Source organism: Phytophthora sojae, assembly GCF_000149755.1.
Source record: "Phytophthora sojae unplaced genomic scaffold PHYSOscaffold_1, whole genome shotgun sequence".
Taxonomy (NCBI): Eukaryota; Oomycota; class Peronosporomycetes; order Peronosporales; family Peronosporaceae; genus Phytophthora; species Phytophthora sojae.
In genome coordinates, this window is record NW_009258115.1 from 13,122,607 (window position 1) to 13,140,059 (window position 17,453).

A 17,453-nucleotide genomic window follows, 5' to 3' on the forward strand; every position below is an offset into this window, starting at 1 on the left:
GGGGGGGTCCCAATACGCTGCTGGCTTTGGTACTGACAATGGCAGCAGCCGCCGCAACCAAAATAACGATGTTACGTAAGGTTGAGCCCTGAATAACGACAGCGGCGCTAGTGCTGCGAAGCCTCGGCGGGAAAGGCATCATAGAAGTGCTGTCAACACGAACTGAAACGCTTCTGAGGCACAAATATCAGGGGCCGAACCCAAGTTGCTGATATTGATAATGACAACCACCTAAGCGACAATAATGCAACCAGGGTTCCGGCACGTGGTATTGCCGCACAGGCATTAGTACGCGACTAGACCTACGCCTGTTACTAACGCAAACTTTGCGAGAGTTGGCTATATAACGGTTGTGGACATGTCAGCGAAGATGAAGTGGATGCCGTACCCCGCCTTATCCGCACGGCCCACCCAAGCCAGTTACTACGCTTCTATCGTGGAGAGGATGACAGATGTCACTCGCGCAGCGTGAAGCGCATCCTTCGGTACCTGCGCGGGACGACGTCGCTCATACTACTTTCAGTGAGCGCCCAAAGCGAGGCAGGCGACAAGTCGGACGCCAAGTCAGTGTCAGATGCCGTGCTAGAGCTGAACGGGATGGTGAGCGCATGGTCGTCCGAGAAACAGGCATTCACATGGATGAGCGACAATTGGTGCGAAACAACCGCAGTAATGCCCAGCCACGTGCAGTTTGAGATCCACAACAGCGAGCCGATTGCCCGACGAATTATGCTGTTCTGCTTCATGGCCGTGTCGTCGCCAAGCGGCCTGGACTCCACTTGGCGGGCTTACACGTGACCATCTTCATTGCGATCAGTTTGTTGTGTTTGAGAGCCTACGTGAGCTGCTGCAGTTGGTCTTGGCTTTGAGGGAGGTTGTCGCGGTTAACAAAGAACAGGCCAGACCGCTTCACCGAACGTGCTTATTGCATCCAAAACGGAAAATTGGATGGCAACAGAATGTCGGTGGTGGCCAAAATGGTGACGTACGGCAAATTAAAGTGCACTTTGGTCTTGGATGGGTTTTTCACGGGTCGTTGTTGCTGGCTAATACTAGGGGACGCCTCTTGATATCGTAGCCTCCAGGTCTGATCCGCGCTTCATAAATATTCATTTTGAGTATCACATAACGTTTGTTGTGCACATCGGCGTCTTAGCTTTGTACAATATCCACCAGCCCGCGGCCACTCATATCGATGACTGGCCCGAGTTCTTCGACTACCAGGTTTCGCACCGTTGATAGGAAATCCCCTTTCAAGGACTAAAGAGTCCATTGTCTGGTTGCATCTTGTTCCGCGAAACACAACCGAATTCCAGCTCAGTATCGACTGATCCAAATAACAGATTCAGCCAGGTCAGTAGCCAGATGATGAGCGTTGAGAAAGTCTCGGTACCTTTGGGATAGCTGACACGAGGCGGTCCCCAGAAAATTGCCGACGATGTGCCATCACCTCTGTGACCTGGAGTTTGTATCGGATGCTGATTGGTGGATGACTTGGATACGGCGCGGCTGTACCCGTGTGACATGGATGGCGACTGTGGGAGAGAAGTGATTTCTTGGGATGAATCCAGCGTCTGACCGCAGATGGGCCCAACTGGCTGGAAGTGTGAATCCTGGGAGTGCACGCCCAGAATTTCAGAGAACACTCAGTCCAGCCGCGGACTTTCCCTTACGATGAGTGCCTAAAGTCTGGCGGAAAGTGTCTCTGGAGAATGTATCCCAGAGTACGCCTCATCTTGCTGTGGCTCAGAGTGCCCCAGAGGATCAAATTACCCTGAGAATCAACCCCCTACTACCATGATCATGCGCAGGAGGCCGCTAAACCCACTAAAAGTGTGGCTTTGAGGAGATACACACGAGTCTGCACTGCAGCAGACTTGTTACCCAGAGTGCCGCACGGAAACCCAGAGTGCCGCACGATGGCCCAGAGTTCACCTCCCTGAGTACAGGTAACCCAGAGTTCCAAAGATGATTCTCTGGGTTTGGACCATAAATCCAGACTCTCTATACTGAACTTAAGTGTTTCCCAAGCCAACACCCAAGAATCCCTACAGTTCCCCAAGATTCCTCAGAATTCCCAGGATTTCAGAAGATGACCCTGAGTGTCACCTGGTTTTCAGGGATTCGAGTCAGTTCGCAGTCAGTCTGCAATCAAAGTGATGCGTGACCTTGAAGAACCGTTGTGGATGCAAAGACTGGATACTTTCGAGGAGTCGAGAGGGAGTCCTGCACCATACTAAACCAAGTCTAAGGACCCACAATTAGCATTTTCGACGCCGTGCGACAATGGATTCGCAAGCCGATCGCAAGATTGGACCGCTGATCCCAAGGTATACTCAAGACAAGACATTTTGACCCCAGCATAGTAAACAGAAGATATTTTCCCGAAGAAGAGAGAGAGAAAGAGAGAGAAGTAGCTGATAAAAACCAAACAGAGTTCCTTTTACCCTGTACTGCGCAAGTGACTTCGGCCAAGCCTGCCGACGGAAAAATTGCGCCCCACCAGTGCGGTGAGTCGACAAGCAGGTGCACAGGGGAGCGTTCAATGAAGTGCTTGCCGACCAGGAGCGCAAGCGACACATGCGCGGGAGTGTTAATGTCACGGTCCATACTGGCCAGAACGAAACGTTTGACGCGTGAGAGCGGGCGGTGGGCGTGATCGTACCACCCCGCGTCGCTGAACAAGGTGAGCAAGCCTATGGCGGCCAACGAGTCCTCAGAGGTCGGACGGCGCGCGATGCTTACCGGGAGCGTAACGCCGGCTACAATGTCCGCAGAAAAAAATGGATTTGCTGAGCCCTACTCGAGTTGCTCCAGTTTGGATCTAAGCCGGAAGTGCATACTTGTAAGGTTCCGGGAGTCGGCTGGTCAGCGCAGCGTGCTGATCGGCAATCAGAGCAGGCAAGAACATGTTCAGAGGAGGCGAAGCTCGATTCACTGATCGAAGGAGTTCAGTTTGAGGGGTGCGCACGAGTTACTTGCGCTGTACTTGACTATTTGAAACTAAGTGGGGGCTGAAATCCCATCACCACTGGTTTGTGTCGCTCCCTGAAGACTCTAGCTCGGAGCAGTAGCCCAAAACCTCCTGGGATTAGCAACTTACTCCTATTTCAAAGAAACCCACATTCTTGGCAACATTGGCAACAACCCCGATTGACAACATCAGCCCTACTCTTGAATTGGCGTCGTTACGACATCATGTGCACTGTCGGGTGTGAAACGAGAACATCCGAACCTCCTTAAGGCATTTTGTTGTGGTCACCTCGTCTAGATCCATACACGTTTATATTGGTTGGTACGTTCACTATTGGTGATCGAGGTATTGTTGGAGCTTATCACGTGTTTCCAAAAACCAGATCAAATCTATTTTTTATTTTTAAGCTCTGCATGTTACTACTAGAGCTTTCATACTCTTCCTACTTCTACGCCTTCACGGACATGTCTGTTAGCCCGATCAGCGATGTACCTGTTCCAATACCTTTCGCCACCTGCTCCAACCTGTCCGGCGCTTTCCGCGACTACTTATACTACTGCGTACGGACAAACTCGCGAATATGTTTGTAATGTATTTGTTGGGCTGCAACCGCTTCAAACGTAAATCTTGCCCTAAAGCAGCGTGTCCTCACTTCTAGCTTCGCTGCTTCTGCTTCGAACTGTTGGTAACGCTCAAGCTCCAATCTCTATTGCATCTCCCGAATCTACGCAAACTAGAGTTCCCGCACCTTAAAGGCTCTGTTGACAGCTCGCAGAAAGGATATTGAGCGCCGCCCTTGTGAGTTCCCTTCAAAGCCGTTCACGTTTTCGTTGGGAGAGCAGGTTGGTGTTTTAGGTAGACGAATCCGCGTGCTTATGACGATCCTTCCGTTCAATAGCCTAGCTTTGAATGACGAGCGAGTACACCTCACGTCGAGCAAAGACGCCAGGCAGGGCCTGTTTGCAGTGATGTCCGAGGAAACGTTTGCTAGTCCAGCGCGACTGTTTGGCAAAGAGAAAACAACGTGGGGACACAACATGGTAGTTCGAGTTCTATGTTTACTGTCGCGAGAGTGAGACAGCGGTGTCCATCATTCATTGGGCTACGACGACACGCATTAGGGGCTCCACCAGAGCGGTTGAGCGGTAAAGACAGGAGACGTTGAAGCGCGGAGACAAGATCGACTTCATATCCCGTGAGATGAAGTGGTACGGCGAAGGAGAAAAAAAGTAATGCCGTTCCACGTCTTCGCACGCGGAGCAGCAGGACGAGCGGCCGGCAAAGGTTCGACTAGTGAAGAAGGTACGGATGCAGACACAGAAATATCACAACGTGACTATGGAGGTGGCGGCACCAAAGGGTGCTGTGGGCACCCTTATACCGAGGCCGAGAAAGAAGGCCATTCTGCTCATGGTACTGACACTGACAATGGTTCGTGGGAGCCACAGAGGGCTGGTGCTGCCCACCGAAGTGTAGCGCGCAGAGGAAGGTAGGTGCTGACCTGGGATACATGTATGGACGGTAGGCAGGTGCTGACCACAGATGCATGTATGAAGCAATAGGAGGATCGAGCTGCAGCAACAGGAGATTGATGCAGTCCAGAGGATCGAGATGCAGCAACAAGCTTTCTAGGGTGCAGCCGTCGTCGCCTCCAGGCATCGTGCGGTGGCATACAGCAGCCCGCCACTTGGCTTAACTATGGGGGACCGGGCGGTGGGTTCTTCCAGCGCTGCACAGGGAGGCTGCCGCCGCACCGGTTGATAGCTTCACAACGAAGGCTAGGTCGAAGGTGTGCGTCGTTCGAGAGAGAGGCATATCTTGGTCAAGGTTGCTGCTATGCAGGTTGAAGTGGTACCAGCGCCATGATGTCAGCATGCGGTGGCTGAAGGCAAGACGAACAGGCAAGGGCGAAAATTATCAGACACAGAACACAGTATTGGAACCCCGCATCTGGAGCGTCAGGTTTGGGGTTCTAAGTTTATTCCGGGAACCTAAAAATATAATGTTTGCGAGGCACCCCACCACATAGAGCCTAGTCCATGTCTCAACACGATACAAGGGTGCTGAGTATGGACAACGTGTCAAAAACACCATCAACTGCAAAATCGTAACCGAGATTATACAAAGGCACCACAACCTGCGTACTTTCACCGAGAATTGTACCACGGGCATAGCCAATAGGAAAGCAGCACAGTCCATCTTCTCTACACCACTCATTATCATTGCTTGTGTATCCACCCTCACACTACCCAATCCGCATTAAATACAGATTTATAGCCAATCGTAGGCAGGTACAATAGCTGTACCACCTCATCCAGCACTTGAGATTTTCCAGCAAGCACTGCCTCGACTCCCTTCCCTCCTCCCAGCCTCACCAACACGATGCCTTCCACGCCCAACAAGCGCCATGTCTGGACGGTTCTCGTCCGTGCGTACCCTGCCGACGACGGTAATATGCTGATCGAGGCAATGAAACCATCAAAAATAACCAAGAGCCAGCTGCCGCCTTCGCCACAAACGAAATTTGGGAGGCTGGATTTACCGGTGGGGAGACCAATGTCGCCCCTTTCACGTTTTCGTGGCGAATGACAGCGGGCGGAAAGCCCTGGGTCGACCGAGGAACCGACGCGGATCCGTTCCTCATTGCAATTTCAACGAAGAACCTGCTGCGTAAAGCAGAGCGCGATCCGGCACCATTTATCGTACATATGGACGCCACCTTCAAGCTATCGTAGGCGTGGCATCCTATGTTCGTAGTGGGCGTCTTTGATAGCAACCGCACGTTTCACCTCCTGGTGATTTTGAAAGGAAGAACACTGCACCGAGGCGCTGTGTGCACTGCGCTGCGTGGATACGCAAGTGATCAACAAGCCTATGAAGGTTCTGTACGTGATGGGGGACGCGGAGGGCGCGCAGTGGAATGCGCTCCAACACGCGTTCAACAAGTTCACTACACTAATGTGTGGCTGCCAAAGCCTACGAGCACACGCGTCACCTTCCAATGGAGATCGGCCACCTAGTGATTCGTGGGCGACAGGACATGTACTTTGCCCGCGACGAAGCTCACTATTTGGAGACAAAGGGTCAGGTGGGGTAAGCAGCTAGAGCTGGCAACGTTCATCAAGTGCTTCAGCAAGCAGTGGCTTACCGGCAAGTTTGAGCAGTGACAGCGTTTTCGAACTCCGCGGGGCTTTTCGACTGCAAACAACCCCGCGGAGCGGTTTAACCGAGCTCTCAAGCGCGATTACACGCTCCACCGTCCGCACATAGATGGACGTGCTTCTCGTTCAGCTGCCCGCCTGCTGCAAACATGAGTCAATCAACGCGCGTCAGTCTGTCATCACTACGGCCCCTACCGCTGCGCTGAAGCGCCGAATGCATGAGCTGCGAAGACAAGAACTGATCTTCGAGCACGTACCCACGCGCAGCAATGTAACCTTCTTGTCCAACGACGCTGAGATCACTGGTGACATGGTGTACGTCTGCCAGCAGGCAAGCGTCCGGGTCTGCGGTCCGGAATTGAAGCGCACACGTGAGGCGCTCCCGGTTACCGCCCATTTGAGCCCCCCCCCCCCCACGGTCCAAATGAAGCTAAACGAATTGCGATTGGCAGAGCTGTCGACGTGAGCACAAACCGCTGTCCGTGTCTGTACAACGTGAAGTACGCTGCTTGCGTGCACTCGTTTATTGCGATGCACGATCGTGCTCACACAGATGAGAGCGAACGATTCTGCTACCGTGGTCCTGGTCGCGAGGCGGGCAAATCTGCGCAAGCTGCTGGAAGGCCTATGAACAACAGGCAAGCGCTTGGCGATGAGCGCAGTTAGCAAGTATGACACTAATAACCGTCAGTAAATATGTTGTGTATTTAACTCGTACGTGGCGGCGGAGATTAGCCAACCGCTAACCGAGCCTACTACCCCAAGCACGACCGACACCCAACCTGCTATTACAGGCTGCAAAAACTCTTTTCAGTTTCCAAGCAAGCCACGGGTTATTTCGTGTCAACTGGCTTGAAACGCTTCCGCGGCAGTGCGCTGGCGAGGAAGCCAGGGGTACAGCATCTCCTCAAGCAAGGGTCATGGTACTGCAGATACAAGCGACCACAGCAGTGGCAGGAAACATGCGGCCGGCGACGAAGCCGAGCACAGCAGCAGCAAGAAGTAAGAAACACACACCACGGGCCGCCGAAACGGGCCTCCAAAGAGCCGCAGTGTTATCCGTGACAATCACGTAAGTTCTGGAAGGGATGGTCCTGCTACCGCTGGTGGAAGCTGAGGCGAGGCCGATGAAACCTTTGTCGCCCAGGGGGGGTCGTATAGCGCAGCCCAAGACTGTTCCCCAGGGGTAGACCCAGAGAATCGACTTGAGAGTCAACAGCAAGAAGATAGACCCAGAGATTCGCAGCCGCAAAGCTTTAAACCCTGAGAATCACACTCCTTGGTTGGTGTGGGTACCTTGTGTAATCTCTGTCGGCTCGTTTGTCTTCGACGGAACGGCACTCCACCGGTTGAAAATGTAGCCTCGAAGAAGTGCGGGAGCGCACGTCTACTTCAGAACGCACCTCCACACCAAAAGGCAAACCCAGAGAATCAGATCCCCTGACACCCAGAATACCACGAATCCAGGGTCCAGGATTTCAGTCAACTCTGGGACTTGGAACTCAGAAGACACCTTACCCCAATGCCCTCCTAGCTCGATAAAACCAACAAATACAGAGTATACAAACACTACAACTAGCTGGCACTTATTCTTTTGGACCCTTGGACGGTGAGTCACACACACTAGGCTCACTCGAGTCTGAAATTCAGGGGCCTAGCTCCCCTGAGACTCACACAAACGCGCACCACCTCCAATAAAGGAGGAACATACAATCACTATCAGTTACCTTCCCTTCACACAAGCAGTCAATACAAAATTCTGGAGGCGACTACCTAGCACCCCAGAATACCCTCTGGAATAATATGAAATGGAGCACAGCAAGTGACCAAACTAGGATATGGAATAGATGGATCACCCCAGGAAGCTCAAGGCCGTCGCTGGTCACCACCTAACTGGACTTGAGTTTGATGGAGCCCACACAGACGGCTGTCCTTCGCCGTTGATGTGCCCTTAGCGTCCCGCGGTCGTAGTCTCGGGTCCTGCGGATTTCCGTCGGCAGGCTTGGCCGAAGTCACTTGCGCAGTACAGGGTAAAAGGAACTCTGTTTGGTTTTTATCAGCTACTTCTCTCTCTTTCTCTCTCTCTTCTTCGGGAAAATATCTTCTGTTTACTATGCTTGGGGTCAAAATGTCTTGTCTTGAGTATACCTTGGGATCAGCGGTCCAATCTTGCGATCGGCTTGCGAATCCATTGTCGCACGGCGTCGAAAGTGCCAATTGTGGGTCCTTAGACTTGGTTTAGTATGGTGCAGGACTCCCTCTCGACTCCTCGAAAGTATCCAGTCTTTGCATCCACAACGGTTCTTCAAGGTCACGCATCACTTTGATTGCAGACTGACTGCGAACTGACTCGAATCCCTGAAAACCAGGTGACACTCAGGGTCATCTTCTGAAATCCTGGGAATTCTGAGGAATCTTGGGGAACTGTAGGGATTCTTGGGTGTTGGCTTGGGAAACACTTAAGTTCAGTATAGAGAGTCTGGATTTATGGTCCAAACCCAGAGAATCATCTTTGGAACTCTGGGTTACCTGTACTCAGGGAGGTGAACTCTGGGCCATCGTGCGGCACTCTGGGTTTCCGTGCGGCACTCTGGGTAACAAGTCTGCTGCAGTGCAGACTCGTGTGTATCTCCTCAAAGCCACACTTTTAGTGGGTTTAGCGGCCTCCTGCGCATGATCATGGTAGTAGGGGGTTGATTCTCAGGGTAATTTGATCCTCTGGGGCACTCTGAGCCACAGCAAGATGAGGCGTACTCTGGGATACATTCTCCAGAGACACTTTCCGCCAGACTTTAGGCACTCATCGTAAGGGAAAGTCCGCGGCTGGACTGAGTGTTCTCTGAAATTCTGGGCGTGCACTCCCAGGATTCACACTTCCAGCCAGTTGGGCCCATCTGCGGTCAGACGCTGGATTCATCCCGAGAAATCACTTCTCTCCCACAGTCGCCATCCATGTCACACGGGTACAGCCGCGCCGTATCCAAGTCATCCACCAATCAGCATCCGATACAAACTCCAGGTCACAGAGGTGACGGCACATCGTCGGCAACTTTCTGGGGACCGCCTCGTGTCAACCGCCCCTCCTGGTCCGGGTCCATCAAAGAGGAAATAGCTCCGAACTGGTGAACCATGGCCAGGCCACAAAAACACACAGGTCTATCCACCGTCGACTTCGACACGGCCGTTGCACTCTGTCGACTCCCAGGGTTTCACTCACTTTGGCGGCACCCTGTCTCCCCAACAGTTGGTCAGGACCTATCTTCAAGGTTCTCCTCTCAAACGCAAAAACTCCAACGGGCAATGCGCGGTCACATCGCCATTTCGCAGATCGTCAACATGGCGGAGAGCGCGACTTCGGACGGCAAACAAGCGACGGCGCCAGCTCAAGGCACGGCGCCCCCCGGCAGCGCGCCACCTCCGACACAGCAGCGCACCGGCGGCGCCCCTGCGAGCACCGCACCAACAGGCGGCCAGGCGGGTAACTCAGCGTCCGGCGACACTTCGACGGGCAGCACCAAGACGGGCGTGACCAAGCGCGTCTCCTTCTCCAGCGCCACCGGCAAGACCTCCGACGCGGACATGCGCGAGGCCGATGGCAACGCCTCGACTGACGCTGTAACCCAGGAAACTGGTGACGCGAACTCAGAGCCCAAGGCTCCAGACGCAGGCGGCGTGGCTCCGGACGTGGACATGGAGGGCGCCCCTGAGTTCAAGTTACCACGACACGCGACGCTAGAGGACGTCAGGAGACTCATCTTCGCAGGCATGCTTCGGCAGGAGGAGGTCGATCCCCCTGACTTCCTGGTCCCTGAACGCCCCCCACTGGAAACTGCCGGCTCCGCCGAATCTCAAGACCAACGCGTATAGGAGCTCTCCGACGAGGATCTTCAGGGGTTGAAGGAAGTCTGTGGCGCCGACGCTGGGATCGATGTCCTATGTCCACGTCGTTCGCCTCTTTCAGCGTTCGAACTGGACAATACCCTGAATTCCATCGGTATTCGACGCGAGATGGCCTCACTCCTGCGTCACTTCAACAGCACAAGGCTCGCTGAGCGCGTCTTCAAGATGACCGGTTACCTGCGTCGAGTCCTCGGGGCCTACCGAAACATGCGTTCTCTGGCTGACTCTCAGCAGGGTTTCACCGCCACTCAGGAAGTAGTCGACACGCGACGCAAGTACAAGGAACTGAAGCGCGCCTGGAAATTAACGTGCGACTACTGGTTCCTGGAGGTCCAAGAGGCCCTGAGCAAGGTGGATGACGCTGAGTCCAAGTACAAAGTCGCGCTGGGCGAGCAGAAGACGCGGTATCAAGACGAGATTGATTCTCTGGGGCCCGAGAAGGCGCAACTCAAGGCGCGCCTTGCCGACTCTGAGGCACAAGTGCGAATCCTGAAATCGCGTCTTGAGTCAGCCACCGTGGACCCCTGGAAGTTCTCCGATTTCCTTCGAGAGCACACAGACTTCACGGGTAATTGGGAGCGCCTCCACGACCTCTTCAAGCTCTGCATCAAGGGCTCGAAGCCTCCCGAATTCTGGGACACTGTCATCAACTCAGTGCGGATTAGCAGGTTGCCCTCAATGGACTCGCGCTGAGGATGGCGACGACAGCGGTGTCAGCACCAAGCGGTTTGTCGGCGCTTCGGACTCTATGCAAAAAATCAGTCTACCGGTAAGTACAAATTGAAATTGGCTATGCAAGCAAACCTTATCAATCATCTGCTTTGCATCGGCGAGGTATGTGGCCAGCCGTCCAAGGCGACATACACACTGGGTCTACAACTGCGACCGAGGGAGTGAGCTTGAACTTCCTTGGCGAAGGCTTGGGTAGGTGTTGTGGTAGATTCGCAGTGGGGGTTCTTTCACGCGGGTCTGGGTAGGTAGGTCCCGTTCTTGTCCGTAGATCTTGTGGATCCGATAAGCAGATCCGGAGTGTCGCGTTGCTGGAGGTGTTGTATCCTTTTTTCCTTTACGTTGCTTGCCGCTACCTATAAACGCGGAAGTGGGGGGGCTATCCAGCAGTCTGTCACGTGTGCGAAGAGCAACTCACTTGAATAAAGTATGGATCGATGCAATTCCCAATACAAAGAACAAGTGTGTGGCCCTCAATCCAATTCGCATCTGATTTATGTCAGCCTATACCAAGCCTTCCCATCCGGTTTCGATCCTACCCTCTACTAACTATCTACTCTGTACCCTACCAACCAATATCCTGATCAAGGATCTGTACCTAAATCAGGATACAGATATCGAACCCGATGGTACACATTACCGGACCGAATGCCGCTGGCGATGCCCCTAAAAATCCCCGGTCCACATCACGACAAAGACACACCTCATCATCCTTGCACACGTCGGAAATCGCCCTATGACGTTCTCGATGCTAGAGATGGCTCCTGCGCTAGCGTGTCCACACCTGCGTTACAGCACAGCGACCGCTCGCAGCGCCACCACCCGGTAGTAAATGGGTGCAAAAGCTGCTTAAGCATTTAAATCCAACGCCATGACGAGGCTGCTTTCCACCAATATTATATCGCTGTTCTAACGGTCGTCATGTATTGGATTACGCGCAAGCCCGAGTCGGTCGGTGAAAAACTGGTTCATCGCTGTAGATACGGGTCGTATCTGCTTTTCTTTAATGCCAACATAGAAGGTATCGTTTACCTTCGGCAGACAGGACGTCACCGAATAAGTTGATAAAATTACAGAATCGAATCTGGTGGGTGTGCTTCTGGAAAAAATCACACTACATGAAACGAAGTTAGACCTAATCGGAAAGGTCCACAGTCAGGTCCACAATTCTGAATAACCAACACACAGAAACAGACTGCCGAGCTAAACGATACAAATTGTACAACCACCACATATTCTGTAAGTTCCTCTATACACCAGTCAACTTACGAGCCGTCACCCAAGGCACTTGTCAACCCTGGATGCGCACTCACTAACGCGCACCACCCTCGCCGAATGATTTAACAATACAAAATATAAGTCAATCTCATCACGCAGTAGTCAATCAATTCAGTATGGGGGCTCTACCGCCTTAGATACACAGAATGGAATATGATATGATGGCCGGGTAACGCACGTAAAATTGAAAATAAAGCTCTCATAGATCACATCCAGGACGCAACACCCCAGTCCTTGCCAACACCTTTGAGTCCCGCATTCGTTAGTCCTTGAAACGTCCTCCATGTCACCGACCGCGCGAAACCTGGGTCCACGTGTAAGCTCTTGACGACGTCCCGTCGACGGATTACCAGCCCGATTTAATGGAGACGTCCGCATGTTCTCGGCAAATTGGTTTCGGTTAGTTTTTATGTTTTGCTAGCTATCTTCATCACTTTATTGACATCTAATGAATGTTTCACTATGCTTGCCTTGACATGGATAGCTTCGGTAATGTGCACGGATATTCGATTTTCTTGTATTGAGCTTGAGTATGCTTGTTTTGGTTTGGTTATGGGGCGACTTGCCGACGCCAAAGCTTCTTCGGCAACATTCATCATCTGGCGACCGAGGTTCTGGGGGGCGTCGTCTCATCATCGCCAAACAGGACCTCTACGTCTAATCACGTGAGCCATTTGGTGTCGCTAGGTGTTCTTGGCCAACCCCGTATGTAATTGCCGCTATGGTGTAAACAAATACGGCGGTGCTGAACTGGTGGCTGGTGCGTTCTCAGTCTAGTACGGGCAAAAGGGTCGAGCCGACTCGATCATCCGATCCGGACCCATTCGATGCGGCACCTTGTCACCCAGTGTGTCGCAACCGTGTGCACCACAATCTAGTCCGGCAAACAGTGTTCTTCGTCCAGGGAGGTCTTGGGCGTATTGGTTCACGATCGATGTTTTGTCGGAGCCAATGCAGGCAGCAGCTGTAATGCGATGGCTGGTTGCCCTTGGTCACGTAGATTTATCATTAGAGCAGATGGATTGTCCCCGAATACCAACCCAACCGCCCGATACCCCTCACGAGTTTCCTAGTGTGTCCACTCTTGCATCGCGGACTCATGCTGGTCACTCACTGGACAGTCGGAACGTCCTTCCATCCGGCGTGGTAGTCCTGCCTGGCAAACAGTCACGCAATACTGGTTAGTAGGCCTTACACGCATCCCATGTAACCGATGGTACAATTCTTGCGGCTTGTTCTCTACATGAGCTGCTGTGGTACACCTTCGATTTTAAAAGGGGGTTTCCAGAACCATTCTGACACTTGCTACACCACTCTCTTGTTGAATATTACCAGTGGTAGCAATGAAATCATGCCTTTTTTATAAAACGTTTATAACCTGCATAACCGTTCATTTGAACCTGAATAATACACATCTACTGGTGGATACACCCCTATATTTTTGTCCACGATAACTTGCTTTGAAAAGGCCTTCGATGGATGGTTTTCAATTTGCGACTCCTGCTAATATTGGAAGCCGAGAAATCATAATAAACCATTGGACATGCCCAGCATCTATTATGGTGTCCAAAAACGCAAACAATCACAATAACAGCAGCATCCACACTAGCTCCCGCCTCTCAAGTCACGCGTGAGTCCAGTAGCCCACGACGAGAAAGCCTTTTTGCTGGACGATACCAGAGCAGCATTCACGGTTGTGGGTTGATCACCATCCACGACCGCAAGTTTACCAACTTCATCCAGTATCATAACCAAAAGTGGAGCTTTCTACACGGATTAAATGTCATGTCTTCTTTGACGAAGGAAGCACAACCCAGTGATCTTCTTGTACCCTCCAGCGTAAATTCCGCTGTTCTGTAAAATCACCAGGATAATGAGTCAATGTACCGTTGTCGAACTGTTTCCACAGATCTCGATGGTTGTGGCGAGCTACAACCTCATGTTAGTGGTTTCCAGGAAGCAGTCAGCGCTGCGACAAACATGAAAACTAGTGAGCTCGGTCGCATGCTACACGGAGTTTTGCTTTGACTTTAATCTACAACCAACCACCAAAGCCTGCGACATGGCTCATGAACATGCTAAGCTTATATAGTGAACCGGAAAAATTCTCAAGGCATGACACTTCCGCGTCATCGGGTATGTAGCTGAGGATCCAGCTGTAGCGGAAGGTATGCATGCATGCAAGCTATAATTCAGTTGCTGCTGGCACCACAAGCAAACGTCGCCTTTTCAAACATTTTCATCCTCCTCGCAACCATGTTAGTAACAGTTACGTGATCAGTTGCAACAGGCTCCTTATTCCTTCTGTATGAAGGCGCGCGGTGCTTAAGCGTATTGTTTGGGCAACTTACAAATATTTGAGTGCCTTAAAGTCAACAACTCGTGACGCCGTCGCAATACTACAACAATTGGCTTAACCGGAGGAGCCAGCTGTAGCGACCTCAAGAATGAAGTGACACGATGTGGAAACAGATTATTGTCTGCACCCATGTCCGACATCATCGATACGTGGACCTTTCGGTGAGCTGTGATTGGTCGCATGAGATGGAGATCCGGTAGAGACGAGTGTGACGTGTGGATTGTGGATGTGTGTGGCGATTTGGCGGGACCAGGCACTTGCAGCAAGCATGGGCTCACAGGATTGGAGATGCGCCCACCGGATGAGCGCTCATATTCGGTGCGGAGTGTCCGTCCGCCGACTTCCCTACCTGCAGGATAGGCCCAAGGCGCGAAAGTGTGGCCAGCGAACGTATCCTGGCCACTGCCTGTATTGGCTCAGTCAAGTTGTCGGACCACCCCACTGAATCGACCCCACCAGACATGATCACGCGTGCACAAGACCCTGTTGGATGAAGCCTCGTGTTGTCCGGACCGGACCGTGGTGCACCCGGTGATGGCGTACCGAATGGAGAAGTGCCACACCGGATGGGGACGGACCGGATCGTTCATTCGGTCCGGCCCCCGTGCCCACACTAGATGTCGACGCACCAAGAACAAGTCCGGTGCGCGCCGCGTGTGTTCACACAGCGGCGTCGATTCGGACTAGATGAGACCAAGATCGACCAAAGCCTACGAGCGGTACCGAATGAGCCGCACGTCCAAGGGAGAGGTCCAATTCCACGGTGTACCCAGGTACCTCTGTCATCATCTGATGAGTGTACCCGAAGAAGTGTCGTCGTCAACAAGTCTCCGCATACCGAAACCAAGACGAGTATACTGAAGAACTGCCAAGAAGCACAAGCATATCCAAGACAAGCGAAGCATAGTGAAGCCTACATTAAGTCAGCGAAGTGATAGAAGATAGCTAGCCAAACGTAAGATCTAAACAGAAACCAATTTGCCGAAGAACACGCGGACGACTCTGTGCTCGGAGCAGAAGTAGCACCCCGACTTTGACGTCTTCAAGAGCCCTCCGGGAGACTGCCTGCGCGCGGTCTAGGCACGTTTAGGGACGCTTCCAAGGCCTCACTGGTGTAGCAAGCACCGGTGTAGTGGGGACTCAAAGGTACCAAGGCAAAGTCGGCAGTGACTGGGGTGTCGCACCCTGGAGTGACTTGTGAGAGTTTTAAAATGACTGGGGTGTCGCACCCTGGAGTGACTTGTGAGAGCTTTAAAATATTTGCGTGCTCTAACCGGGCATCCATTTCATATTCCCTACTGTTTGTCTTTGGTGGTTGAGGTAGTCACCCCCCAGACCGAATTGATTTACTACTGTGTGATAGGACTGATTTAGATTTTGTATTGTTCCCTCATTCTGTGAGGGTGGTGCGCGTAAGTGAGTGTGCGTACAGGGCTGACCAGTGCCTTGGGCGACGGCTCCGAAGTTGACTGGTGTATAGGCCCCCCACCCAAGGGTCTCAAAGAATAAGTGGTGGCTGTATATTTTGTGACGTTTAGCTCGGTATTGGATTTCTGTGTGTTGGTTATTCTGAATTACGGATCTGACTGTGGTCCCTTTCATTCGGTCTGACCTTCTGTTCATTCGGTGTGGTTTATCCCAGGAACACGCCCAGCAGACTCGAGTCTATAATTACGACAACTCATTCGGTGAAGTCCGGTCCGCCAACGGTAAACGATACCTATAGGGGTTGCCACAAGGACACACGCCAAACACCGGACCGCATTAGTGCGATTCGGTGCGTCCAAGCGGTTCCAGGCCCGGGTCATTCAGTGTCCCGTGGGCTGTTTACCGCGTGGACAAACTCTGGTACTCCGAACCCGAATTCATTCGGTCCGGCATAGTGCGCTATACACCTGGACGATAAAGGCGTTCACCCGCCTCGCCTCAGACGCCACACTAACGTCTCAACCTTTCAATCACCAAGCGCTAGCGCAGGAAGTGCCGACCATTACGCTAACGAAACCGGAATTAGCGGAGTGTAAATGATTTATCGAGAAGATGTGGAATACCGTCCCTAATGGACATTCAGTATTGCATGCGAGATAACCCCGTTCAGAAGATGATGGATGTGCTGCGCCAGCCGGTCCTTCTCAAGTATGCATCCTCATGCCGTAACATCCAGTTGGAGTCAGGAGCCCCATGGTGATAACAGTCTGAAAACAACGACTGGGTATTCAAGGCCATTTCAAGGTAGGAAAGATAACGGCGGTTACAGACTGTGACAGCGACTGGATATTTCAAGGTGATTTCATGGTAGGAAAGATAAGTGATGGTTCATATGTGTCTTCGGCATTGAAGAAAGATGACTACATGATTGAGTACACTGTCCAACCGACAACGGGCAAACTTGAAGCGGAGGACACGAAAGAAAAGTAGCGTCTAACCGAAAGGAGAGGTCAGCTAAGAAATGCATCTGTGTAAGGAACTTGGGAAGCGCGCAGCGGTTTTCGGACCACGCGTGGTGTCCCAAAAGCGCGTTCGAGGAGTACCCAACGTCAGTTTCAGGGGTTTGCGTTCTGTTGCGCGCGAGTTGGCCACACCGATCCACCATGGTCCAGTGGAGAATGCACTATGGGAGTCAGACGTGCAAGCTGTATGAACGCTCTAAGTGTGTCTGGAAGTTGTGGTTGTGTGAGGACTCAAGACGGTACCAAGTGTACCACAATATAATTGACCACGTGCGCCCCGCGGCGGTGGATTGCGAAGGTACATACGAAACCGTGATAACCGCGCAAATGAAGAAGTTTATCATGAAACAAGATTAGTGTGCCGTCCCACCACAGCTAATTCTGAGCAGCATGCATCGTTCGACAGATATTGGCCAACCTACCCACGGATACCCTTCCCTGCCGCAAGTCTCAAATTGTGCCAAGTATTTGCGCCGTCGTCAAAGAATCAAAATCCACTCCGCATAATCTCAATCGGCAACACGCATTCGACCCCACCGTGACGATGAAGGTGGCCATCCGTACGTGGGTAAAGCGACTGGCGATGACTCATTTGTGATTGG

At 52.3% G+C, this 17,453-nt stretch overlaps 4 protein-coding genes across 4 annotated transcripts; all 4 read left to right on the forward strand.

The window, feature by feature from the left end:
• Positions 1-370: 370 nt before the first annotated feature.
• Positions 371-798, forward strand: PHYSODRAFT_324023 (hypothetical protein; the record flags this gene model as incomplete). The annotated part of the gene is made up of 2 exons (XM_009519680.1): positions 371-384; positions 468-798. 2 exons carry the CDS (start codon positions 371-373, stop codon positions 796-798), a joined length of 345 nt encoding a protein of 114 aa, XP_009517975.1.
• A 4,558-nt stretch (positions 799-5,356) lies between these two features.
• Positions 5,357-6,801, forward strand: PHYSODRAFT_295394 (hypothetical protein; the record flags this gene model as incomplete). Its single annotated transcript, XM_009519681.1, has 5 exons — positions 5,357-5,423; positions 5,468-5,676; positions 5,710-5,859; positions 6,344-6,450; positions 6,588-6,801. 5 exons carry the CDS (start codon positions 5,357-5,359, stop codon positions 6,799-6,801), a joined length of 747 nt encoding a protein of 248 aa, XP_009517976.1.
• Positions 6,802-10,065: 3,264 nt separating this feature from the next.
• On the forward strand, positions 10,066-10,365 carry PHYSODRAFT_431401 (hypothetical protein; the record flags this gene model as incomplete). The annotated part of the gene is made up of 1 exon (XM_009519682.1): positions 10,066-10,365. A coding segment is annotated over one exon (300 nt), but the record flags the coding sequence as incomplete, so codon positions are not given.
• Positions 10,366-10,686, forward strand: PHYSODRAFT_415396 (hypothetical protein; the record flags this gene model as incomplete). Its single annotated transcript, XM_009519683.1, has 1 exon — positions 10,366-10,686. A coding segment is annotated over one exon (321 nt), but the record flags the coding sequence as incomplete, so codon positions are not given.
• Positions 10,687-17,453: the final 6,767 nt, after the last annotated feature.